Source organism: Balaenoptera borealis (assembly GCF_965194805.1).
Source record: "Balaenoptera borealis genome assembly, contig: HAP1_SCAFFOLD_283, whole genome shotgun sequence".
Lineage (NCBI taxonomy): Eukaryota > Metazoa > Chordata > Mammalia > Artiodactyla > Balaenopteridae > Balaenoptera > Balaenoptera borealis.
The window spans coordinates 387,292-414,005 of NW_028123893.1; the positions used below are offsets into that span (position 1 = coordinate 387,292).

Sequence of the window (26,714 nt, forward strand, 5' to 3'; positions counted from 1 at the left end):
TTAAATATGCCCACAGCATACCTGCTGAACAGTGTGTCTTCCAAGAACTTAAATCCACAATACACATCAGCCCTGGATAACTGAATGCACTTGACCACAGATGTATTTGAAACTGTGGTTATTTTTTATTTATCTTTTAAACTTTTTCTTAGAAATGAGAAGAAGAGTAACATTGATTTCTCCTCTTTAAAAGGTGCTCGCTGAATGGAAACAGGTAGATAAGAGGGAGCCAAAATTAGGAAATAATACAAATAAGGCACTCAAGATGGGGGGAAATAAAGCTGATTGACTGTCACAAAGCCTATTCATGAAAGAAAAGGGAAAGCTTGCAATCTCGTCAAATGCCAGGCAGGATAGTCTGAATGAGGTTAGAATAAAACCAGAATCCTCATACAATGAACAGGGGCTAGCAAGATGAATATTTATTTGCAATAAAATAGTTTTAAATACAATAATGCAGTTAAGGTTGGCTTCAGTATGGCTTAGAAAAAGCAAAAGGAAACTTTCTGCCCTTTATCACTCGATCCATAAATTCAATGCAAATAATAAGCGGGGGGTGGTCGGGGGGGGGTAGTGGGTGGCAGTTTTAAACAAGATTGGCCACAAGCTGACAGATAAAGCTGGGTGATAGGGACACGGAGATTAATTCTCAAAGCAGCTTTTGGGACCACTGGTGCCACCTGCACCACCAGCCCTGATCACATGAAAAAAAGCAAAAAGAAGGGAGGCAAGTACAGTGATAAACACACCACTGTTTTCCCAGGTCAGGTGGAAATGCTCACTCCTCAGAAATCTGCTTAAATATCCTTAAGAAAGATTCAGGGACACCTAAAATGTAAAATGGGCAGTCCTTTTAACACTGCAACTTTTCCTGAATGATCAAAGAATATTTTCATAAATACAGTTTTTGAAGACTGTTCATCACAGGCTTGTTTACAATGGTGAGAAATCTGATACTTAAATTATCATTAAAGAGGGATTAAATATATTATGGTGTACTCTTACAGTGGAATACCAAGCAGCTATGTAAAAAAAGGAAGACAAGAACCCACAATAACAGGGTGTGGCAAAGGGAGACAGGAACCAGCTGAAAGCTCTCCCAATGGCCAAAGCTGGAACAATTTGAGCAATACAGTAGTGTTGTGTCAGATTATAACACAAGTATAAATACCCATTGGTCTACACTGATATAAGTAAACGACTGGATAAATGAATACCTGGGGAGAACAGACAAAGCTCCTGGGCTGCAGAATTCCAAACACTGTAGGTAGGTCCCCTGCCCCGCCCCAAAGAGGTGGAGCATGGCCCCCGACTCCTGACATGGGTGCTGCCTTCTTCCCAAGAGCACAGATGCGAAGGGGAGAAAGAGAGAGTAACTTTGCAGTACAGACACCTGACAAGCGCCGCCTCAGTCAGGATACCAAGGTCAACGTCACACAGACAGTAGGCACCCTTGAAACGATGGGATGAAAATGGCTCTTGGCCCCAGGGGTCTCTCTCCCCCAAACACACAACCCCAGTCGAACCGTGAGAAGAACATCAGCCAAACCCCAGTTGAGGGGCACTCTACAACAGCTGACTAGTATGCCCCCAAACTGTCCAAGTCATAAAAAACAAGAAAAGTCTGTAAGAAACTGACACAGGCATGGAGAGCCGAAGGAGACCTGAGGATTGAAGTATGGACTCCTGGACGGGATCCTGGAACACAAAAAGACAGGAGGTAAAAAAGCTAAGGAAATCTGAGGAAGCATGGACTTCGGTTAATAACCATCTATCAATGCTGGCTCATTAGTTCTGACAAACACACCACACTAAGGTAAGATGTTAATGATCAGGGAAACAGGGAACTCTTTGCGCCAGCTCTGCGATTTTCCATAAACCCAAAACTGTTCTAAAATAAAAAGATTATTTTTAAAAAATGAAAAAGAAAAATTTTCATGAAGATGTAAACTTATAATGCTGTGGAATGATGGCCAATATATAATAAATGAAAGAAGAATTACTAAACAACATGCATGTTATGAATCTATTTTTGCTTTAAAAATATACATATATGTATTTATACACCAAAAAGTCTGGAAGACCAACCATACACCAAACCACATATCTAGTGATTTTCACCACCTCCTTTATACTTTTCCATAGTATTTGGTTTTGTTTTTCCACTAAGCATTGGTTACTTTTAACACTGAGCCTCATTACTCCCACGGTCAAGAACACAGTTGTTTTATTTTTGGGAAAAAGTAGCTGTACAGCATAGAATTAATAGAGACCACCTTAGCTCAAAATAAGATGCATTTATAAAACAGCTAAACTTTACTTTTTCAAGGGAAATATTTTAAAGGCAGAACAGAAAAGTGATTGAAAGCATGGGATTACATCAGACCTGGAGCACAATCCTGGTTTCACCATTTATTGTCTGTGTGACCTTGGGCAGCTCAATAACCTCCCTCAACATCCTCACTTTCACAGTGGGGACATGTAACGCTCACCACAAACCTATGCATCTGCAGAACTGCCCTAACATTTATCTGCCTATTTATTTATCAATATAAACACATATTGCACATAATACATAAATGTATATTACATAAATGTATTTCATAACCTCAAATTTTATTAGAAAATTACCTGACTAGTAGCAAAGAGTTCGATGTATGTCAAGAGCCTGGCCCTACTGAGGCTCCATAATGGTAATTGTTGTTGTTATCAATAATATACAAAAATCCAAGAAAAATTAGAACACTATCAGAAAAAAATTTCATTTCTCAAAGTATATAACATGGAGCACTGAAAGACAAAACCAACACCTCAGCTCGTTCTACGCCATCTGCTGTGATGTCCCAAAGCCCTCTGCTAACTAGACATTCATTAGGGTGATTAAACGTGTTAACATGCCCACAGGACTGCTGTGGAGAATCTTCCAGAGAATACAAGTGAAAGCCACTTGTCTAATCACAGCCAGCTTAAACTAAACTTTGGAATATTAATGCACCAAGTCTCCCTTGCTATGGAAATGAATGTAACATCAATACAAATTAACACCAGCCATAAAATACAAACTAAACTGATTTAAATCCCTTGACTGTAAATAAGGAACTTTAAAGATGCTTTAGACAAGACATATTTTGATCAAAATTCTGGGCTGGTAGTTCTATCCCAATATTGATATTTAAAAATTACCCCAAATACAACACTTATAATACACAAAATTATGACAGAATAGACAAGTCTAATCATGCTATGAATTAGTGGACTTTTATAACAAGACTCAACAACCCAAAACAGAAGAATCATTTGTTTCAAGTGAAAAGTTTACCCGGCCTGGTTTATCCTATGGTCTAGGACATAGACCCAGATTTTAAAGAAATTAATCAACCATAATATAAGCAAAATAATATTAAATCACTGTGCCAATTTTTTCTACTACACTAGAAAATGCAGACTGTTCAGTTTGGTTCTGCTAAAAGAAGTTAATTTAAACAGCTTTTAAAATAACAAAAACATAGATATAATCCAGGAACTAAATTTAGGTTCGTATATATAACCCAGTGTTGTGATTACAACTCTACAAAGACGGATTTTATAACACACTCCAAAGCGTCTGTATCCAATAAATCTTACTCCAATTTCCCTGAGAGCAGTTGTTACGGAGACCTAGCCCAGTGATGTCATTCTAGCTAAACACTTTAAAACCTGTGGCATATTTCTGTCAAATATACTTAACTGTAGCAAATTTTAAGTTTGAGAATGGATGTGATGTATGGGAAGAAATCACCGTCACTGAGAACTACAACTGGCAAGTAGACTAAGCGAAATAAGCTTTTTTGGTTAAAAAAAAGGAGGGGATTGACTACAAGGTTTTTAGTAAGGTTAAGTTTTCCTAAAAACTATAAAAGCAAATTTGAAATGGGAATTCCAAGCACGTGGGGCAGCAACATTATCTACATAATAAGAGTATGCTCATCTGCACTGCTCTCTACCGGGTGATTCCTTCTCCAATTTTTAAACAATAACTGAATAATGGACCATACTGGCACCTCGTATATATTACCTCATTTAATCCGTGTAACATTACTAGACAATTATCACCATTTCAAAGTGAAGACACTGAGCCTGAGTGCTTTCAGTAAGTTGCCCAGTTCACACAGGTAATAAGGAGAGACCAGCAATTACTTCATAATCGCAATACACACACACGCACATCTCCCGTTACCTACACATTATATCTGACTTTTTGAGGTTTTGGACCTCTACTTTCTGACTCTCCCAATTAATCTCTGCCTATGACAGCAGCTACTTACGTATATTTTTGCATCTGCCCTACTGTATTGCAGTCGTTCACTTATCAACATTTCCTACTCAATGATGAGCTTCCGGAGAGAATGGCTCACACCTTAACTCTGTAATCCCAGAACACAGTCCTGTATTTAGCACATCTGCATGCATTTCTTGTTAGTACTTAACAGTGGTTCTGATGTTGATTCTGCTAGCTGCTCATGGGTGGTGAACATTACAGAACCAGCTTCAAGATACCTGCCAACCACTACCTCAAGGAGGGCAGACGCAGGCAGAAAGGAGATTCAATATGATCAGCCTGAATCTGTAGGGTTGTTCTTAACATAGCATTTAGACACTACATTATGTGGCATATAGGGTTTTTCTTCTTCACGTTGAATAAAGCTGTATCTGCACTCACATTAGTCCACCTCCAGTAGTTCACTGCACAAAACGAAATTACAGGACAGCATGACACTCATAGTGCATGCAAGAATGAAGGAAAAATATACGACAATGTAAACCATCAACAGCAGAACGTTAAGATTTTGCCAAAAAGCTACCTTTTCATTACAACACGACTCCAGAGTCCAGAGGGGCAAGACCACACAATTTATACGCTTTCCTACACAAGAAACTAACAGGGTTGGTTATTCATGACATTTGGAGACTGGTACAGTGTAATTACAAAATGACACAGGTTAATACTTAAGGAGACATCAAGTCTCTCAAAATGAAATGAATATTTAAAAGATTAAGTATCTGTTTTGTTATTAAAGTCCTGGAACTTCAAGGAACATATAAAAATACAGATGACTTGGTACTTAGATTAGTTAACAGAATTACTGATACTTTTTATTCTTTAGGGGACCTTTTACCTACTAAATCTTAGAGTCTGTGGTTTGTGGTTTCCGTTCCCCTTCCAGTTATAGAAATTGACTGCGAGTCCTTTTGTGGTATTTATCTTTCTCTTCTCATCCTCCACCCACCCCTACCCCCAAACCTGCTTTGGATGTCTGTCTTAATTTTTCAAGACAAGGCAGTGAAGTGAAATGGCATGAACTCTTGAATAAAGAGTTAAAAATGTTAAAATCATATGACTCTCCTCTCTTTAAAGTAATATTAGTCTTCTAGAATACCAATCTAATTCTTAGAAGCAGAAAAAACAGGAAGCTCAATGTTCCAAGAAAAGTTAATAATAATTGATTAATCCTGGCTACCCAGGAAATACACAGCAAGGACCTGTGTTCTACGCAAATAGAGACAACAAATCCGTCTAGAAATACCTGCCACCCAGGGACAAGGAAAACAGAAAAAGAGCTCACGGAGCAAATGCACAAAAGGTTACAGGAAGAAAACAGCATAAATGTAGGGCTGAGCAGGAATCAGAGCTCCATGAAAGCCGTGACAGATCAGTGAGCTCTACAGACAGAAGCAGACGGAGGTGGTGGAGGAGAGGTCATCACCGAACGGGAGGTGACAGAAGTGAGCAGAGGCGAGGAGGAACCAGGCAGGGGCGAGAGGACAGGAACTGAATTACAAGAGGGGACAAGAAAGAACGGCGGGGCCGGCGAGGAGGGAGGCGTGCCCAAGGAACAGACAGTATTTTCAATGGGAGACTGAGTCATAGAAAAAGGAAGGAAGGAGGCCAAACGCAAAGACACCAAACAAGAAATTCTGGACAAATGAGGAAAAATGTAAAAGTGAGACCAGGTGATAAATAGGTAGGGTAGAAAGGCAAAAAAAAGGATAAAGTAAAAGAAACCTCTGGGAAAGGAAATATTAAAAAAAAGACAAATGGTTTCTGGAGTTTCACTATATTAAATTAAATTTTTAAACCTGTTCTTTTGTTTCTGTTTCTCTCTGCTGGGTAAAACTTGATTGAGAATAATGGTTTCCACAATCTCCAGAGGAGAAAAGTACTGATGAGGTCAACTGACTTAGTAGCAAAAGAAGAGCTGAAAACAATAAAATTTACTTATGTCAGTTAACCATCTTAGCTCTAATCCACAAACTAATTTTCTTTCTTTTTTTCTTCTGTCAACTTGTTTCATCCATACCTATTTCCTCCCTCCTGTATTATTCTTATTTTTTAACATCTTTATTGGAGTATAATTGCTTTACAATGGTGTGTTAGTTTCTGCTTTATAACAAAGTGAATCAGCTATACATATACATATATCCCCATATCCCCTCTCTTGCGTCTCCCTCCCACCCTTCCTATCCCACCCCTCTAGGTGGTCACAAAGCACCAACTGATCTCCCTGTGCTATGCGGCTGCTTCCCACTAGCTATCTATTCTACATTTGGTAGTGTATATATGTCCATGCCACTCTCTCACTTTGTCCCAGCTTACCCTTCCCCCTCCCCGTGTCCTCAAGTCCATTCTCTACGTCTGCATCTTTATTCCTGTCCTGTTCCTAGGTTCTTCATAACCTTTTTTTTAGATTCCATATATATGTGTTAGCATACGGTATTTGTTTTTCTCTTTCTGACTTACTTCACTCTGTATGACAGACTTTACGTCCATCCACCTCACTACAAATAACTCAATTTCATTTCTTTTATGGCTGAATAATATTCCATTGTGTATATGTGCCACATCTTCTTTATCCATTCATCTGTTTATGGACATTTAGGTTGCTTCCATGTCCTGGCTATTGTAAATAGAGCTGCAATGAACATTGTGGTACATGACTCTTTTTGAATTATGGTTTTCTCAGGGTATATGCCCAGTAGTGAGATTGCTGGGTCACATGGTAGTTCTATTTTTAGTTTTTTAAGGAACCTCCATACTGTTCTTCATAGTGGGTGTATCAATTTACATTCCCACCAACAGTGCAAGAGGGTTCCCTTTTCTCCACACCCTCTCCAGCATTTATTGTTCCACAAACTAATTTTCACACTGACACATACACATCAATGACCTTAGTGACAAACTGCTTTATTTATTAATCACAAAAGCTTTCTCTCTCTCTCACTTTTTCTCTCTCTGTGCTTATCAGTATTTGGAGAAATCCCTGCTTCTTACTACTGCCCTAAAAAAGAAAGGGCAGAGTAAGAAGGTGACATTTACATCAATACTGCTAAAAAAAAAAAAAAAAAAGTCTGATGGAAGCTTAACACAGGGTTAAAACAATAACAGTGAAAAGATGCAAATATCCTATAAATTTCTACGACCCACCTTATTCTGACTCCTACATAACTGAAAACAGAACACAGAGATCATCCTTCATTTCCATCTAGAAACAACAGAGAAAACAAAACACTTAACAAGAACATAAAAACAATAAGGAAGAGCCATTCTGAAAAAGAAGGGAAATTATTCTACTCTTAATCCTAGGAAATAACCAAGGGTAGAAAAGCTTCCGTACCAAAGGTCTATTTATGAAGCTGTAATTCATATAACTCTTTATTTTTAAGCTGAAAAAATATAGTCATCAGATTTTTGGTCCAAAAAACTGTGCAAGAAAAAAAGCAGGCACACACAAGAGGCTGAGAGGAAGATAAAGGAAGATGAACCTAAAGCCGCAAAGCTTTGAACAATCACTGAGAAGAAGCAGTTTCTCAACATCCCGCGCCTTGAGGAATTCTTCAGTGAAAGTCAATTTCTGAAGGCCAACATCCTATTATAAGCTCCCATTTCTCCTATTGTATCTACTATTTCTCTATCCACACAGATTGAAACTCTGATCGTAAGCAGATTACCAGCTTTAGCAGCAGGGGTAAAATAACTCAAATATTATACACAAAAGCAATGGGTTAACAAAGACAATGTAAGAAACATGTAAAGAAATATGCTAGAGTCTTGTTGCTCGTATTTGCAGAACTATCTTCTTTCAGCTGCTCAAAAATCCTAAATGGCATTGGGCCGATTCTTGAAATTTGCCTTTTCTTCAGTTTTGTGTTTTTTTTTAAACCATTCTTCCACGAATATCACAACAGGTCACTCGGCCATACAGTCCATTCACAGGCATCTGACGTGATTATTTACTTCTGGAAACAGCTGCTGAATTCCAAGGCACTGGGACACTTCTTGAAGGAACAAACCTGGTTCTCTGGTCTCTACTGAGGACACGGTGAAACTAGGATTCTCTGAACTCAGCGATGACACGGAAGCCAAGCTGTGCTGTTTCCAAGGTAAGATGCCTTGAAAAAAAAAAAAGCTAAAAATCAATCAGATTTTAAAAACAAAAAGACTAATAAAGTAGAGAAAATTCTCACACAGTGTTACATTTTCGCTAAGACTGAAAAATAAGTAACTCAGATAAAAAATTTCAATCCTTCACTTCAACTTTAAATCTATTTTCAAAAAAATTTTATAGGGCATCACAGGTTATACAATAAAAAATACTGCAAATAATTGACTGTTCCTGAAATTAACAAAAAATATCCATTAAAATTGTAAAGAAATTCTGGTGACTGACGTTTTGATGTTTACCATGGCCAGGATAGAAGATGGGCTTTGAGAAAACACTATTTCTCTGCGTTCATATCTTATTTGGAAATGGTATGAACAAGCATGATTTATACTGAGCTATAAAGTATGCTACAGAACTGATGACCTGGAAATTTTCTTCTAGCCATAAAATTCTGAAATTGCATACTATCTGGTGATAAAATCTTGACGCCACTGAACCAGCTGTAGGCAAGCCATTTGACTTTGCCCTGATTTTCTCATCTATAAAATACAGGGCTGGTTCTTCTTACATGGGGAGATGGGTACTAGGATCACCTGAGGATGGCTTAAAATACAGATGCCTGCCCAGCTCCAGCTCTAAAGAGCTCTAACCTCTGGGATTAGGCTAAGGCATCTGTTCCTGTTACTGTATAACGAACCTTGGGCCATTCTGTCTACACTCATACTTAAAGAACCACCACACTAGGTCATGTTCAGGATGCAGCTCTACAGCCCTAAGAGTCATAAAACAGGGCAGTAGGGATGCCATTACTCCAGCTTGATAGGTTTAAGACAAATGAATCACTGTGTCACTTTCTCCTTCTCTAAAAATCCCCCGTTCAGAGAAGATGCCAAAACTAAAATTAAGGCTAACGTGCCAATTGGTTAAACACTTCAATGGAGATTATTTTTACCCCAAATTGTCCCAACTATATCCTCGGATATTTAAATAGAACACAACTGCAGGACGATATTCACAGTCATAAGCTGCTGCTCTGACAGGCCATCCCAAAATATGAGCTGATGTTAAAATGATAGCAGCAACATGCCATTTCTTACTCAAATTATAAAGCTGCCCCCAAGACAAAGGTCACACCCCCCTCCCCAGCAGAAGCGACATGTCACTCAGAACACTGTACCTGCAGAGCTGCTAACCGGGGCTGTGGCCCAGGCTTCACCCCAGGGCACCTCCTCCTCTGATTCCTGGACAGCGGGTATGGTGACGTGTGTGCTCCCCTATCGGCCGAGTCATGTGGATTCAATGGGCTCTGTTGGTGCCCAACACCCCCAAAATAATATTGTCAGCTCCCGACTAAAGGGACACAAAACTGGGCTTTCAGAGTATACTACATTCCTTCATCTTGCTGGATTTTGTTTGCAGGCCCTCATCCAAGTCCACATGGCTTCAAAGTGACCTCACTCCAGGTTTGTCACCAAACCAACAGTGCCGTTAAGTTTTTTTCCACCAAAGAAATATTACTTGGTTGGAAGAGGCCTCCGGGCCCCAAGAGTGTGCTCTACTGTCCAAGACAAGCTGAAAAAGTGGGTCAAGATTTCACAAAAGGACAAGGCAAAAGGACAGATGGGCACCAGAAGCCTTCAGTATTGCTCCCATCCTGGTAAATTGCATTCACTAGGGGTTTAAAAGTGTTGAAAAAAGAAAAGCTCTTTCACATGAGTTATTTGACACTGAATTAGTATCTTAAGCAGTCACTGCCCTTTGTCCTGGTGAATCACTGCCCTAGAATTCAACACATACCAAGGGTCCTAGTCCCCTCCCCCTCAGCTTTGAGGTTCAAAATTTGGTTTTTCTCCTCTTGCCTTCAGTCATTTCAAAATACAGTCCCCTCAACCATTTCATTATCAACCTCTTCTGCCTGGAAAATCCAGCATTGCTTCTGCAGCTCAGAGTCACTGCCATCATGTATGCTACCTTGAAATTTTTAAAGAGCTTCCTTTACAGCTGAGAAACTAGGGTCAACTTTTAGCTCTCTTTTCTGTCTTTGATAAAGTAAAACTCCCCAGAGAACCCACACTGATTCAAGAGCCAGGCTGCCTGGGTTCATATCCCACCTCCCTGCTTACTACTCACATTGTGGTCTCGGGCAGGTGACTTAATTACCTCCCTGTGCCTCAGTTTCCTCATGTGAAAAATGGGATTATAACTGTACCTACATCAAAGTACTGTTGTGAGAGTCGAATACATTTACATGTAAAAGCACATTTTAAGCACTATATCCATGTTAGCTATCATTATTTGCTTTATGTAACTCCAAATTCTCGTATTGTTCCACGTGTGTACACAACGTTTGCCCAACTGAAATACTACCTATGCGAGGACTGGGACCACATTTTGAATATTTCTGATGTTCCCCCATGGCACCTAATATTCACTCAATAGGTAAAAATAAACCTACTCGGTACAAATTATTATACTGGATGAACAAGGAAGTTCTCAAACACAGACCTGTGTAAACATGTATTCCCTGCCCTCGAGTAGCCTGTATTTTGGGTGGAGAAACAAAACACAGGAAACGCTCATGCAACAATATAAAGCCATAAAAGATTAAATGCCAAAGTATGTGGTTTAGACAGCTACCATTCAAAGGACTCACTGTGAGCTGGGACTCTGGAGAGGGCAAGCCTGCAGTGGCCCTGCCCCTAGAGGGGACTTGGATTTCCACGACAGGTGGGAACAGAGAGAGGATTCCAGGGTATCTGCTCATTCCACAAATATTTACCGCACACCTTCCGTAGGCCAGCCTCTGTCCTTGGCTCTTGGAATATGGCCATGAGGGATCCAGAAACGGCCCCTGCACCCCGGGACCTAAAAGGGCACTCACTCCACGTGAGAGCCAAGTTCTGAAGTAAGGAAGAAGGGCCTGTCCTCCAACCCGATGAAACACAACATCCCTTAAATGTCTCGTGAACAGGAGCCAATGCTGGCATTACAGTCACTCCGGCTTCCAACAATGGCAAACATACAGAAATTAATAACTTTTCATGTACTGTATTCTAAATATCTTCCATTGTTTATGAAGCACATTAAAGAGATACTCTCCATATTTCTGGATACAAATAACATATAAGAGATTTACAGACACACACAGTCAGTATTACTGGAACAGTTTTCGTAATAGAGGCTGTGGAGGCCCAGCTGCTCAATTTTGCCCAAATGAAAGCCTATTCATTAAAGCCCTGTGTTTTGTCTCCTCCCGCCCTTTTCCCTTCTTCTTCTACTAGTGGCTGCCCACAGATATCAAATATCTACTAGAAAAGTGCCTGAAGATGCATGTGTTGGCAGGAATCAGTTAGTCACGATGGGTGGAAGTATTAACACATGCATCTTTTTCTTCCTACATCCGTCCACTCATCTCCTCCCAGAAGAGAACGCCTTCAGGTAAAGGAACCCTCTTATAAATACCGACTGGCAAAGCATTCTCACTCCTTCTCCCATGACGGACCACTATCTGAAGATGCGTTAAGTCCAATACGCTCTAATCACAAATATGACACATTTCCAAGCGCTTCGCTCATCCTCTGCAGGCCTCTCACCCGATCCTACTCTCCCAAGATGCAAACTGCTGGATCCCACCATCATTCTCATCATTGTTACGTCTACACAAATTATTACATTGTAGCTTTGGAAACACAGAATAAACTTCTTGATTAAGGAAGTCAAAACTACTCAATTAAATCCAGTCAAAAACTTAACTTCTTCATGCACAAAGTACTAGACTCAAATATGTTTAAGACATGTAAAGGCAAACTGAAAAGTAAGGTAGAACCCCTACAATGTAGATTACTTAACATTCTCAACATTTACATACCCATGAAAGTTAGACTCATCAACAAAGTAATAGCCAACCCAGTTTTTTATTTCCTTGGCTTGGTACTGGAAAATCACGTTCCTGTTTGACTGTCATTCATTAACCCCTAATTAGGAATGTTGCTTAGAAACTATATATGGAAATAGGGCACCTTTCAGAAGGGACCATTAAGGCTTTCCCAACATTTACTTTTTTCCAACATCCAAGCATAGCCTGTTCATTGGGTGACAATGACATGTAACGGGAACTCTGATAAAGAAGAGACACAGGGCTTTGGAAACTATTGAATACCCCAATAAAGGGACTAATTGCAGTTCTGTGCAAATGTAAAGTCTTCTTCCAACTTGAAAAACACATTAAATTACTCTATGAGTCATTTTATGTTGCCCACACCCTTATTTTACAAAAAAAACAGAAACAGAAGCAATTAATGTACATATTCCACATTTGGACACGTTCAAATCAAACTCGTGTACTCGAGTATTTCTAAGCAACCTATGTTTATGCAAAAGGTTATCCGGAAGATTAAATGAGATAAAGCATGTAGACCATTTGGCAAAGGCCTGGCAAGCAATCAGTACTCAACATTGCACATCATTATCGTTCCTAATTTTCCAACTCTGTAATCATACTAAACAGTTATAAAGTTATGCACATGATTATGTATATATAATATATATAAACTAATATGTGTTACTACTAGAAATAAAGCTTTTATGTTATGTACCAAGCAATGCTCTTCATCCAGACAGAGGTAAGTTTAATTTTAACAGAATGATCCACAAAGAAGCAGAGAAAGCTGGCTAAGGGGTAGGATGTTAAATGTTACCTCGAATCTCTGCTTATCAATTAAGGATACAACCTCTACATGGTCTAGTATGAATTATAATCAGCAGTCAGCTGATCCTAGAGAACTCGCTCAAAATGAACAGTTAAGACCTCAAGCACGTGGACAAGTGGCCACTTATTTGCAAGGCTGCGCCAACCACTGAAATCTTATTACTTCAGTACTCATGCTGAAATCCTACATAAATTCATAACCTGTCTCATGCTAGAATTTTGCAAGTCCTTACACACAAAAATTTTAAATATCCAAAAGTCACTTAAACTGACAAGACTACAGCATCCTGGGCACATCCAGTTTTTAGAACACTTCAATAGCCTCCCCCACGCATCATTTATTATGACAGGGAAAATGCAAGCCAGTGAGAGCACGTGCTTTCCTAAGCAAATATTAAAAATAACCCTATGCCCTCATTACGAAAAAGGAAAATCTTCGCGCTTCCAGCTTAATCTCGACCCGGGGCCAATGCACACTCCCACCTCTCACGCCGTGACGGCGCCCGGGCGCGCCGAGGTGGGGCTGGAAGCTGCTCGCGCTCTCGGGAGGACCCGTCCCCTCTCCCCGCGCACTCGGACGCGGCGCGGCCAAACCCACGTGGACTCCAGGAGGGGGCGGCCGGACCCACCGCCGGGGTCGCTGCCCGGGGTCGCGGGGAGGGGCCGGGGGCGGGGCCAGCGCCGCGCCGCGAGGCCGGGAACGGGAGCCGGGCTGCACTCACGCGCCCGGGGGGCGGCACCGGGGCCGTCGCGGCGTCCCTCCGGTTCGCACACTGAGAGGGGGGCAGGGGGGCAGGGGGGCAGGGGGGCGGGGGGGGAAAGACCTGGCTCCTCGTTCCATCCGGAAGCCGCCGGGCCGGCAGGAAATGACGAAGCAGAGGTCGTCCGGTCCGTGCGGTAACCGGCTCCGCGCGTCCGGCCGCGACTGCGGGGGAAAGAGCGCCGAGCGGAGCAGCCGGGCTGCGTGCCGCCTGCAGAGCGAGCGGCGTGAGTGGCCCCGCCCCGCCCCGCCTCTCCATGCGCGGGGAGGGTGAGAGGGAGGGGAGGGAGCCCGAGGGCGCCCCCAGCCCCGCGCCCGGCCGTCCCAGCTCCTCTGCCGCCGCGCCCCAGGCCGGAGGGAACAGTGAGGCCCGCAGCTCCAGAATCGCGGATCGAAAGGCGGCAGTCGCCGCCTGCGCAGCGCAGGGCACCCGGGATGGGAGGATGGGGGATGGGGGGGACGGGGCGGGTGGAGCGGGCGCGCTTCAGGATCGCACCGCGCGCATCCCGCGGCGGCCGAGCCCTGGCGGCTCCAGCCCCCGCCGCCTGCCGGGGTGGGGGTTACATTGCCCGCCAGACTGCTCCTCTTTCCGGGACTGGCAGGTCTCACGAGTCTGGGCAGGGCCGGAAGCGCCCACGTTTGGGAGTCCAGCGTGCGACTCGCTAGCCTGGGTGGTTTTGGGCCAGTTGTGTACCCAGCCCCCCACCCCGCGTCGTCTGCCAGGTGGAGCTTTCGTGCCTCCCAGCAGGGTGATGGTGACAATTAAATGCATATGTCGACTGCCCAGCACAGGCCCCTCAGGTGTTAATTGCCTTCGTCTTGCTGGTTGAAGGCCTGTGACCTTGTACCCTCCCGCTTCAGCAACCCAAGCCTTTAGCGTTTCAGAGGACTGAGGGAAAACCACATTGATGCGATGGGTTGTGTTGTAAGGAGCTTGTAGACCTGTATGAGTGACTCCAATCTGAACTTGTTTCAAAATAGCAAAGCTGTAAGTGAGAGACGAAATGGATAACATTCAAGACATGATGACAAGTGATCCTCAAAACTGAACCACCTAGACATGGCATCGGGAACCCCAAATACGGGAAAAATTTTAAAACTTGATACAGCCGCTTGATCCCCAGAAGAGTACTAGTTCTCTACTTGAAAGTTTGTCAAACTGAAATCAAGCCCCGGTTGTCACATTTTGCCAACTTTACCTCTGGATAGTTACGTTCAGCTCATCCTAGCAACTCCTTACTGAAATAGTTCAAGCACTAATTTACAGGAAAAATATGTGAAAAAGGTGCAGTTTTCTCAGAAAAGCCCTGAATGACAATCCAAGCACATGATGGTCTTGCTGAAACATCCATTAACTTGCCAGGAACGAACCACTGTAATGCCCCTTGGTGCTTTAGACTTAGAGGGAGGCTGTGAGGTGTGCAGTAGCCGCTCAGCAGGTGTGTGTGTGTACACTTGGTTAGACTGTGGCGAGCTGGGAGGGCACCGGTCATAGTTCAGGCCACATGGGAGCCGTGGTCTGTACTGTGACTTTGTACAGGACCATTCCTTATTCCTGACAGTCTTACAAAGGCATGCCATTGGTCATGATGGAGGACCAGGCAGGAAAGGCCTACCCTCGGTGCAAGTCTTTCACAACTGTACTACTAAAAATAACTCAAGTGTGTGTCCCCAGAACAGTAGTGTCACTGGGTACCAATCAAGTTGTATAATTCACAGTAAGATTTCACCATTCTTGGTCAGCAGAATTTCAGAATCCTTCTCTAAGTATAATGAAAAACTGGCATATTTGTTAGAGGAGGAAGACAGCTCTGTAGGAATACACCATTTATTGAGTGGCACATGAACAGAATGTTGTGGAACACTGAAGCAAGAAATTCACCTGGCTCAGATCCAGTCAGGTGTTAGAAAACAGGTAGGAAACACTTTCATAGTGTGTCAGATAAAGGGCACCTGCAAAATGTTTCAGTAGCCATTGTTAAGTCTGCTCCCCTTTTCTTCTCCAATTTGTTAGTAACGCCCAATCCTGAAACCTGCCACCGTCACTGCATGGCCGTGCCGGCCTTTCCGCAGCACCTCAAATCAGACCTCTGAAGTCATTTCTTATGGCCAAAAACAGTCATCGTTATTTTATGTTTTGGTACCAATGAAAATCTAGAAAAAAATTCTAGATTCCATTGTAAAGACAGTTATAGTCTCTGATGTTCCAAAAGTTTCCATTCCTAAGGTAGGCTGATTACTTACTATGAATAATGTTACATCCAGAGAAACTCTGGAGTTCAATTTTAAGGAATAAGAATTGAAACTCTGAATAATGCCAAATCCGCCTGCGCCTTCCACTCTCTTAAAAAAAAAAAAATCCATAGCCAATCTTTAATATCTAGGAATTGGGTATGTTTAATGATTTAATAATATTTAGATCTTGCATCTATAAAGTTTTAAGTTCTGTTTTTATTATTCTCTGGCTAATTTTTAAAAGACCAATCTTAATGCTCATCAGACACTAATAGATGTTTCAGAGGAATGACTCTTGCCCTCAATGTCTAGAATTTAAGTTAAATGGCCATTCACGATACTCACTTTAATACAGTCTGTCCGCAAACGTCTGACAGAGACTTCAGGTGTCAGAACGGGGCCAACATGCCACCTGGCCTGGGAGCAGACCCCAAGGAAATTTCATTCATTTTATGCAGAGGCAAACTGTAAGAAAGAAAACAGACTCTGCCCTTAATATACACTTACTAACTTACTGAGCCAAATCTACACTAAAGAACATTTTGGGGACTTCCCTGGTGGCACAGTGGATAAGACTCCGTGCTCCCAGTGCAGGGGGCCTGGGTTCGATCCCTGGTCAGAGAACTAGATCCCACATGCATGCTGCAACTAAGAGTTCGCATGCCACAGCTAAGGAGCTGGCGAGCCACAACTAACGAGCCCTGGAGAGGCAACTAAGGAGCCCACCTGCCGCAAGTAAGACCCAGTGCAACCAACTAAATAAATAAATATTTAAAAAACAAAAAGAAAAAGACCATCACTCTCCTTTAAAAAAAAAAAAAAAAACATTTTGGAGGCTCACAGGACAGATTGCAAGATATTTCAGTGGAGGAATTTCTGCAATGCCTTCACTGTTGTAGGATGTCTAGAGAAAGTTGCAAAACAATTTCTTGGACATTCCAGATACTTTTTTCCCTTGGTATTAGAAAATGACTATCTTAGTAGAAACTACAGTACAGTTATCACCTGTCATTTCTTCAGTGTTTCTCCTTTTGATAGAGTATCTAAAACAACACTTCTGAATTTCTTTCACATATTAGGTCATTTTACTTAGACTTACCTAGTTTAGATTTAACACAAGAGCAGAACTTTCTCTTTAAGGAAAAATTCAATGAACTTCCCAAATGCAAATAAGAAACCAGTAGCTGTCCCTTGCTACTTGATACACTTGCTGTTACCATTCATTTTCTGTGGGAATGTCCAAAGAATGCATTTCCTTGAATAGAAGTCACAGCTGTGTAAATAGCAAAAAGTACCTTTTTATCCCATAGCTTCCACAGTGGGCCAGGAGGCCAAAACTAGATAAAGCTCCAGACATTTTCGTTTTCCAGTTGTGTCAGGGGCCCGTGGAAGAGCGCGGTCCTGGCTGGCGCATCTCATCCCGACCGCTGTCACGAGTCTAACGCTGTCCTTCTCTCTCAGCATCCCAGCCAGTTCTGTGGACCTCTGTTTTAAGCATTCAGTTGCTTTCGTCTGGGTGATAGTTACAGTTTGGAAACCATGCAGTGACATTTCAACCCATATCCCTTTAGAAATATGATTTTTTAATCCCGAGTTTGAACCTTTATGTAGGAGCTGTGGTGTTTCAAAGTCAGAAATAGGCGAAAATGTGTTCCATGCCTTAGTGATCTAGACCAGGGTTGGCCAACATTTTCTTAACGGGCCAGATGGTAAACATTTTAGGCTTTGAGGGCTGTGAGGCAAAAATGGAAGATGCTCCATTTAAAATGCATCCGTTTAGAAATGTAAAACCATTCTTGGCTCCTGGGCCATACAAAGACAGGCAGGGGGCTGGAGCTGGCCAGCAGGCCCTCTGTTTGCCAGCCCTTGTCCAGCCGTCACACCATCACTAACTGAAAGAAACCCTGCCCTCTTTGCTGCCTTACAGTCCCATGCCTGGCGGTTACGGAGTGATGGGTGACGAGGGCTCCATCGATTACAGCGTTCACGAGGCCTGGAATGAAGCCACCAACGTGTACCTGGTAGTGATCCTTGTCAGCTTTGGGCTCTTCATGTATGCCAAGAGGTAAAGGCTTTAGATTCTCAGGGTTGATAAGAACCCGGGCATTTATAAGTTTTGCAGGTTTGTTTGTTTGATCTAAGTTAAATGCACAAAAATAATTTAATCAGCATTTTTGTTCCTGCTATGAAATCACTGTCTAGTCGGGTCAGCCCTCACATACTGGACACCAGGATTTGGCTTGGAAAACCCAGTTGCTCTGAGAGATGGGGATTTAAGTGCAGCTCTTGGCACCCAGACCAGCTGCTGTATACTCCTATTCTATCATTTCTGGTACAGCTCAGTTTTCTCATTCAGCCAGCTTCACTGTCACCCTTGGATGAGCACGTATTTTGGGCCAATGTCCCTGAAATGCACAAACTCTAACTCCTATGTGTTCAGCAATTCTGTCTTCGCAAATTTCAAGCCCTCCCTTCTGTTTCTTGTGCGTAATATTGGTATGATCCAATTACTTGTCCGTCCATCCCCCAAAACTCAGTCCCCTGAGAACAAGGACTTTTATTTAACCTTTGTGTCCCTGATGTGCCACATGGTGTAAATCCTCAATAAATATTTCTTGCTGTGACTCCAGATGCTGTAGCGTAATTCAGCTGTTCTTTTCCACACTCCCTGGCTCCTTTCCTTCAAGTACAAGTTAAAAAAAATGCACGGTGAGGGGCGTGCTTTGAAGAGGAAAAACAGCAGTAGTTGGATTGAGCTGCTCCTGCCCGTAGCCATGTGCTTCGTGGCGTCCTCTACCAAGGTCAAAGGCATTAGACAGTTCAGGATAATTAGTCAACCAAGAATAATTGATGCTCCGCCCAGGGAACAGTTCAGTCCCACACTTGCCACGGGACCTGCAGGCTCGCCCTTCCCGACCCTGAGACCCCTGAGCCGCTGGCCCACTGGCCGCCTGGACCCTTGGGGGAGCGGGTGGGGCGGGAGGGGGGGGAGGCGAGAGGAGGCCTCCACAGAACATGGGGGAGCCACTGGCAGGTAACAGCCTTCCCCTAAAAATAGCCACCGTCTCCTCCCCACCCCACTGTTTTAAAGGCAGAGACAGGCTGTTGTTAATTTTAACTAGATGACCCCACTAAGGCCATGCTACTCTATTTAAGAAATCGTTTATTCATTGTTTTTCAAAATTAAGGTCTGCTCACATTCTGTTTATTCTCTGCCCGCAATAACTTAGCTTTATTTGCATGACATGAGAGGGAGGGGAAAAAAATCATGCTTTTTTTGTCTGAGCATTTTTCCGTACAACAGGGCTCTTTTGCGGGGATTGAGGGGAGACACTTTGTTGTATGAAGTGGGCGTGTTCAGCTACTGCCTTTTCTTTCTTATAACCCTGTGACTGTACACGTACAGCTTCATACTTCTAGTGAAAGAAAGAATACTTGAGCCCAGGAAGCATCTCACGGGAACAAAATAGAAGATGGACTCATGGCCACTTAACGTGCTTTTAATGCAGCTTCTGGTCACTACAATCGTGTGAATGTTACAGTCCTACAGCTATGAATACAAATCTCTTTTCTGCATTGGTTTTGTGTTTTAGAAATAAAAGGAAAATTATGAGGATATTCAGTGTGCCACCTCCAACAGACACTCTGTCAGAGCCCAACTTTTATGACACAATAAGCAAAATTCGTTTAAGACAGCAACTGGAAATGTACTCCATTTGTAAGTATATTCTGTGCTTAATTACATACGTAAGCATATTTAAAATAGACTCTTTGGGGTTGAGTCTCATTGGCAAAGGTTATCAGAAATAGCTAATAATGACACAGGGAACTATATTCAATATCCTGTAATAAACCATAATGGAAAAGAATATGGAAAAGAATATATGTATGTATATCTGAATCACTTTGCTGTACACCAGAAACTAACACAACATTGTAAATCAACTATACTTCAATTAAAAAAATTTTTTTTTTTTATTTTAAGAAAGAAATAGCTGGTAATGAAAACGTAGGGTCTCTTTTAGATGCTCAACACAGTATCAGCAAACCCGTTTTGCATGAAGTTAGTGTTTCAGGACACTTCACTTATTTGGGGCCCTTCCAAGACCCTGAGAAGAGCCCTAGCAACATGTTTCATGTTTTGAAAATTTGGCAGAAATTAGATGCCTTAACAATCGGTGAGGCTGCTGTCTCATCCTTCTCTAATTTCCCTCCTTTGCACTTCCCTCGTGTGCAGTGGCGTTGAGGTGGCCAAGAGCATTTTGGGGATCTGGCTGAGGGGATGTTGAGCTGAACCTACTTTAGTTTAGGTTTGAAATTTTGTGTTTATAGAGTTTGCAGTCACTTCTATTACAATTAAATTACTATGTGCTGCAGCCATAGCAGTATAGGAACGGCTTCCAGGCCAGAGGTTATTAACATGTCCTGTGGTACTAAACCCTGTGAGTAAGTGGTGGAGAAGAAACAAAGATTAAAGGGCATGGAGCCAGGGTGAATTGTACATCCAAGCCACAGCCTTTGATGCCACCATTTAAAAAAATGAGGTGTGGTTTCCATGGTGTATCATTAAGTGAGAAAAGGCAAGATGTAATTATATATATGCTAGGGTACTGCTCCTTTAAAATCAAATGACCAAAATATCCCCATCTACGTGTAATAAAAATGTTCTATAGAATTTTCTTTTAATTGAAATATAGTTGATTTACAATGTTGTATTAGTTTCAGGTATACAGCACAGTGATTCAGCTATATATATATATATATATATATATATATATATATATATATATTCTTTTTCAGATTCTTTTCCCTATAGGTCACCACAAAATATTGAGTATGGTTCCCCGTGCTATACAGTAGGTCCTCATTGATGATCCACTTTATATACAGTAGTACGCATATGTTAATCCCAACCTCCCAATTCATTCCTCCCCAACTCCTTTCCCCTTTGGCAGCCAGGAGTCTGTCCTCTATGTCTGTGGGTCTATTTCTGTTTTGTAAATAAGTTCATTTGTATCTTTTTTTTTTTAAGATTCCACATGTAAGTGATATCATATGATATTTGTCTTTCTCTGTCTTTCACTTAGTATAATGATCTCTAGGTCCATCCATGTTGCTGCAAATGGCATTATTTCATTCTTTCTTATGGCTGAGTAATAGTTCATTGTATATATATATATATATATATATATATATATATATATATATATATATATATATATACCACGTCTTCTTTATCCAGTCATCTGTATATGGACATTTAGATTGCTTCCATGTCTTGGCTATTGTAAACAGCACTGTAATGAACATTGGGGTGCATGTATCTTTTCAAATTATAGTTTTCTCTGGATATATGCCCAGGAGTGGGATTGCTGGATCATATGGTAACTCTATTTTTAATTTTTTAAGGAACTTCCATACTGTTTTCCATAGTGGCTGTATCAATTTACCTTCCCACCAACAGTGTAGGAGGGTTCCCTTTTCTCCACACCTTCTCCAGCATTTATTATTTATAGACTTTTTGATGATTGCCATTCTGACCGGTGTGAGGTGATACCTCATTGTAGTTTTGATTTGCATTTCTCTAATAAATAACAATGTTGAGCATCTTTTCACGTGCCTGTATGTCTTCTTTGGAGAAATGTCTATTTTGGTCATCTGCCCATTTTTTGATTGGGTTGTTTCTAAAAATGTGCTGTATAATTACACAAGCCTGGAGGAAGGCTTGGAAAGATACACATCAGATTATTAACATTCATTACCTTGATGGGAACACTGTGGGACTCGAGGGAAAAGATTGGATATTTTTAAAAGAAAGATGTCTGTGTGTTTGTGCGCACACATAAAAAGAAGCAAGAAAGAGTGATCAGCAAGATGTTACTGGTATATGTCTCGGGTGGAGTGGAATTTCAGGTGAAAAGTAGAAAAACCATATATATATTTTTTACACAAGTAGAACCTCTAGAAACTTCTTCAGCATAAATTTTATCCTGAGAAGTAGTAACAGCAGTTCCTTTGGGGATAGGAGCTTCAGGACTAATCAGGTGGGAGGAAGGTACACCTTCCCTGTTTCCTCTGTTGTCCCTTTTGCATTCATGTGTTACTAGTTCAGAATAAGAAGTAAAACTGAATGTAACAGAGCAGCATTATTCACAGTAGCCAAAAGATGGAAACAACCCAAGTGTCCTTTACTGATGGATCCACAGAATGTGGTCTGTACGTGCATAGGATGTTATTCAGCCTTTAAGAGGAAGGAAATTCTTTTTTTTTTTTTTGGCTGCATTGAGTCTTCTTTGCTGCGCGCGGGCTTTCTCTAGTTGCAGTGAGTGGGGGCTACTCTTCGTTGCGGTGCACGGGCTTCTCATTGCGGTGGCTTCTCTTGTTGTGGAGCACGGGCTCAGTAGTTGCAGCACGTGGGCTCAGTAGTTGTGGCTCGTGGGCTCTAGAGCGCAGGCTCAGTAGTTGTGGCGCATGGGCTTAGTTGCTCCGCGGCATGTGGGACCTTCCTGGACCAGAGCTCGAACCCATGTCCCCTTCACTGGCAGGCGGATTCTTAACCACTGTGCCACCAGGGAAATCCCAAGAGGAAGGAAATTCTGACACATGCTACAACACGGATGCACCTTGAAGACATTATGCTTCATAATTATTTTTATTGTGAAGTGAAAGAAACCAGTCACAAAAGAACAAATATTGTGTGATTTCTCTTCTGTGTAGCAAATTCACAGAGACAGAAAGCAGAATCATCACCAGGAGTGGGAAAGGAAGGAGTGGGGAGTTACCGTGTCATGAGGACAGAGGTCAGTGTGGGGTGATCAAAAGAAGGGTGCTGGTGGTGGCAGCACAACAGTGTGAATGCAGTTAATGTCCCTGAACTGTACACTTAAAAACGGTTAAAATGGCAAGTTTTATGTTTTTGTATTTCACCTCAAAAAAAAAATCCTTAAGAAAATTTAAGTATTTGAAAAACAAAAACAGGGAACCAGAAGCTCTGTATAGAAAATTATAAATAAAGAGTTAAGTTTTCATTGATGCCTAGTCAAAACAGAAGTTTGTGGGAGTTCCCTGGTGGCCTAGTGGTTAGGATTCGGTGTTTTCACTGCAGAGGCCCGGGTTCGATCCCTGGTCAGGGAACTAAGATCCCACATGCCTGGCGGCACAACCAAATACAAAAAACAAACAAACAAAAATCAGAAGTTAGATCCTATCAAAAAATATTCAGTAGTATAGCATATGGAATTATAAAGCCAGTGTACAGCTGTTTTTCTTCTTTGATGAGAATGGCATAAAATGAAGTTTATCAGAACACCTGTGTTTGTAAGTCATGCTAGTTTTCCGTTGCTGCTGTATTACCACAAATTCAGTGGCTTAACACAACACAGATCTTAAAATTAGAGATTAAAAGTCCTACAGCAGATTCACTGGCTAAAATCAAGGTGTCAGCAGAGTTCTGTTTCTTTCTGGATGCTCTGAAGGAGAAGCTGTTTCTTTGCCTTTTCCAGCTTCTAGAAGCCACCCGTGTTGCTTGCTTTGTGACTTCATTCCCCATCCTCAAAGCCAGTAGCACTGCATCTTTCTGATCATTCTTCCATTTTTATAGCTCCTTCTCTCTCTGAACTCTGCCAGGAAAGGTTCTCTGATTTTCAGGGCCCCTGTGATCAGGTTGGGCCACATAATCCAGGGTAATCCCCCTTCTCAAGGTCCTTACCTTAAACACATCTTTGAAGTCCCTTCTGCCCCAGAAGGTAACATATTCACAGATTATGGGGATTAGGATGTGGACATCTTTGGAAGCCATTGTTCTTGTAAATAGTGAGTATTTGCACATTTAAAGAGTTCCATCGCAGGGACTTACCTCGTGACACAGTGGTTAAGAATCTGCCTGCCAATACAGGGGACACGGGTTTGAGCTCTGGTCCGGGAAGATCCCACATGCCACGGAGCAGCTAAGCTTGTGCGCCACAACTACTGAGCCTGCGCTCTAGAGCCTGTGAGCCACAACTACGGAGCCCGCGTGCCACAACTTCTGAAGCCGCGCGCCTAGAGTCCAAGCTCTGCAACAGGAGAAGCCACTGCAGTGAAAAGGCCGCGCATCGCAACAAAGAGTAGCCCCCGCTCGCCGCAACTAGAGAAAGCCCGCGCCCAGCAACTAAGACCCAACAATGAAGACCCAATGCAGTCATAAATAAATAAATAAATTTACTTATTTATTTAAAAAATAAAGAAATAAAAATAAAGAGTCCCATCACATTGCATCGTTCTTGGTGCTGATGGCATATCTAGTCCTGACTTAGTCTGGAGGTTCAAAAGGAAATAGCAAACAAAATTCTTTTCCTTAAATAGGACTCCCAAAATTGTAAAGCTTTCGGCCACAATAATCTGGATCCACCCTGAGTATATAAACAAATAGTATTTCTTCCTTGGCTGGTAAAAACTTAATGAAAAGACTGAAAGTTTTAAAGCCAAGCAGTGAATGACATTTGCAAAGACTTTAGCCCTGTACTGTCTCTAGTTTCAGGTTAAGACCTTCAATAAATATTTCTCAGAAGCACAAAAAGAACACAGAATTGCAAGGCTGTTTTTTCTTCTAGTTTATGTTACTGACAATGTTCAGTAAATCTCTTAGACTTGTCATTTAAAATATAGTCAAATTCCTTACAATGTGGACAAAAGCACTATTATTAACTTATCTTGAGGTGGAGATGCAGAATAAGAAAGAAGGACATTACAAAATGTTAATTTAAGTTTAGTAGCTTAATTAGTGTTTACCCTATATTTCAATGCTCTGAATAATCCTGATGTACAAAACAATAATAATAAACATCCAAAAATGGATATCAGCACTGCTGAGAAATTAGAGGATCGTGAAGTATAATAAATTTCCTCTAATGAATAAAAAATTGTATAATTCTAAGCTAATTCTTTACTGAGAATCATGACTTGACTGTGATTTAATGATGTGAGCTCATAATTATTTTGCGATTTTATTAATCGTATCTCCTTTTTTCTTGCTTATTGTTTTGTTTGTTTTTCAATAGCCAGAAAGTATGATTATCAGCAGCCGCAGAGCCAAGGTGACAGTGTACAGCTCTCATTGGAATGAAATCTCAGAAAATGAGCCGCAGAAATGATTGTTGTTCAAGAGTGCAGTCTCCTCACGCTGCTAAATCACGAGCAGCATTTTTTTAAAACTTCTGTCTCCATAAAATCATTTTATTTGTGACTTTTCCCCAAGTTTTTGGTGTGTTTTGTTTCACTTTTTGAAACCTCATCTCCAAATCATTTGTTCCACAAATTAGAAATTCCTCAAAAGGCCTGAACACAGAGAGTCTGCACGTACCTAGGAAGATAGACTATCACCAGAGACGGTGACTTTACCTTGTGAAGAATTTGATCCCTTCAGGATACAATCAGGAAATAAAAACACATCTTTGGAAGCAAAAGTCTGGAGCTGATGCCACTTTGGAACTTTTTTGCCAACTTAAAAAATAAAAATCTAATCATTGGAATAACTTCCTCTTCGACTGTGTTCTGGGATAAATATAATACGGATAACGGACTAACGTGTGTTCTTACGGCTGTTGTTACCTCTAACCGAATTAACCGTCTTTGCTACTTCAGAATTTGCACAGTAAACTGTCTTTTCTGCGTTGTGAAATTGTGATACGCACCCCCCTGTTAATTGTAGAAGTTTTCTGTGACTGGAGTTTGTTCCCCTTAATTGTATTCCCAGGAGTTTCTTCCACCAGAAGAGTCTTCTTTCGGCCGTGCTGGGGCTACACTGTGGCATATATGGGCACCTCTGACCGGTGTCAGCGGCTTGCTTTTGGGTCATGTGACCATCAGTCCTTAATGTAACTGTATGGTTTCTTAGGCTTTTTTTAGCATAATAAGCTTCCCTGCAGACTCTCATATCTTGTACCATTTTTGTACTGTACATTGAAATGTTTTCACCCAGTTTTTCATATTTATTTAAATAAAAGCTGGTTGGAGATAGTGGCAGGGAAGTTCAACTGTCCATGTAACTGTCCATAAATTCGTTTTTGAATCAAAACTATAAGAGTTAGAGTTAATATTTCAAGCATTTTTGCCTTTTCCTTTATAATTATGAAGTAAAGAATATAAATCTTAAATGAAAAGGTTTAGACCAAATAAAATCATTTCAGGGAAGTTGCATTTACTTTTAAAATTTAAATCTTTCAAATATATATATTATGTTGTACAAGGTGAATTGTTGACCAAATGGAATAATTCTTTCTTAATTCACAGATGAGTTTGAACGCACCGCCTGTATGTAGAATGAATACTTGGACTGAAGGATTGTAAACAGTTACAGTTATGGCCTGGGGATAGCAGAGCAGCAAGGGGACAATCTTCTTAAACTTTGCTTTGCTCTCGTGTAATCAGGAGCGGGAGCGCTTTACCTGCTGTCCCTGATGTGTGGCACAAATCTGGACGAATTACGAAAACTGGCTATCTCAGCTGATTTGTACAGTGTACCTAAATAAATATCAGTCACAACGAAACGGACTGTGATGGTTTTTTATTTGCATCCACTAGACAGAGACAGTCACGACTAAAACCTGACAGG

The 26,714-nt window shown here is 41.5% G+C and overlaps 1 protein-coding gene and 2 long non-coding RNA genes across 6 annotated transcripts in view; 2 read left to right on the forward strand and 1 right to left on the reverse strand.

The window, feature by feature from the left end:
• Positions 1-13,924, reverse strand: part of LOC309621326 — a 69,545-nt gene extending 55,621 nt beyond the window's left edge. For all 3 annotated transcript variants that reach the window (XR_014239933.1, XR_014239934.1, XR_014239935.1), the window contains exons 1-3: positions 9,598-13,924; positions 7,463-8,427; positions 6,118-6,236 (exon numbers count right to left, since the gene is read on the reverse strand). This is a non-coding gene — a long non-coding RNA (uncharacterized lncRNA). The remainder of the gene's footprint in view (positions 1-6,117; positions 6,237-7,462; positions 8,428-9,597) is intronic.
• The window catches only part of LOC309621327, a 270,404-nt gene that overhangs the window by 35,294 nt on the left and 208,396 nt on the right, over positions 1-26,714 (forward strand). The gene's annotated exons all lie outside the window — the stretch shown is intronic.
• LOC309621322 (small integral membrane protein 19) lies at positions 13,976-26,649 on the forward strand. Of its 2 annotated transcripts, XM_082408863.1 has the most exons (5): positions 13,976-14,115; positions 18,051-18,188; positions 19,717-19,841; positions 22,841-22,923; positions 25,162-26,649. In XM_082408863.1, exons 2-5 carry the CDS (start codon positions 18,055-18,057, stop codon positions 25,252-25,254), a joined length of 435 nt encoding a protein of 144 aa, XP_082264989.1. In that variant the 5' UTR covers positions 13,976-14,115; positions 18,051-18,054; the 3' UTR covers positions 25,255-26,649. The 2 variants fall into 2 exon arrangements, with proteins under 2 accessions (XP_082264989.1, XP_082264990.1); XM_082408864.1 differs by lacking the exon at positions 22,841-22,923.

Coding starts and splice junctions, on each gene's coding strand:
- LOC309621322 (XM_082408863.1), top strand. CDS start 18,055: ATGCCTGGCGGTTACGGAGTGATGGGTGACGAGGGCTCCATCGATTAC. Junction 18,189..19,716: donor CTCTTCATGTATGCCAAGAG/GTAAAGGCTTTA, acceptor TTTGTGTTTTAG/AAATAAAAGGAAAATTATGA. Junction 22,924..25,161: donor ACCGTGTCATGAGGACAGAG/GTCAGTGTGGGG, acceptor GTTTTTCAATAG/CCAGAAAGTATGATTATCAG.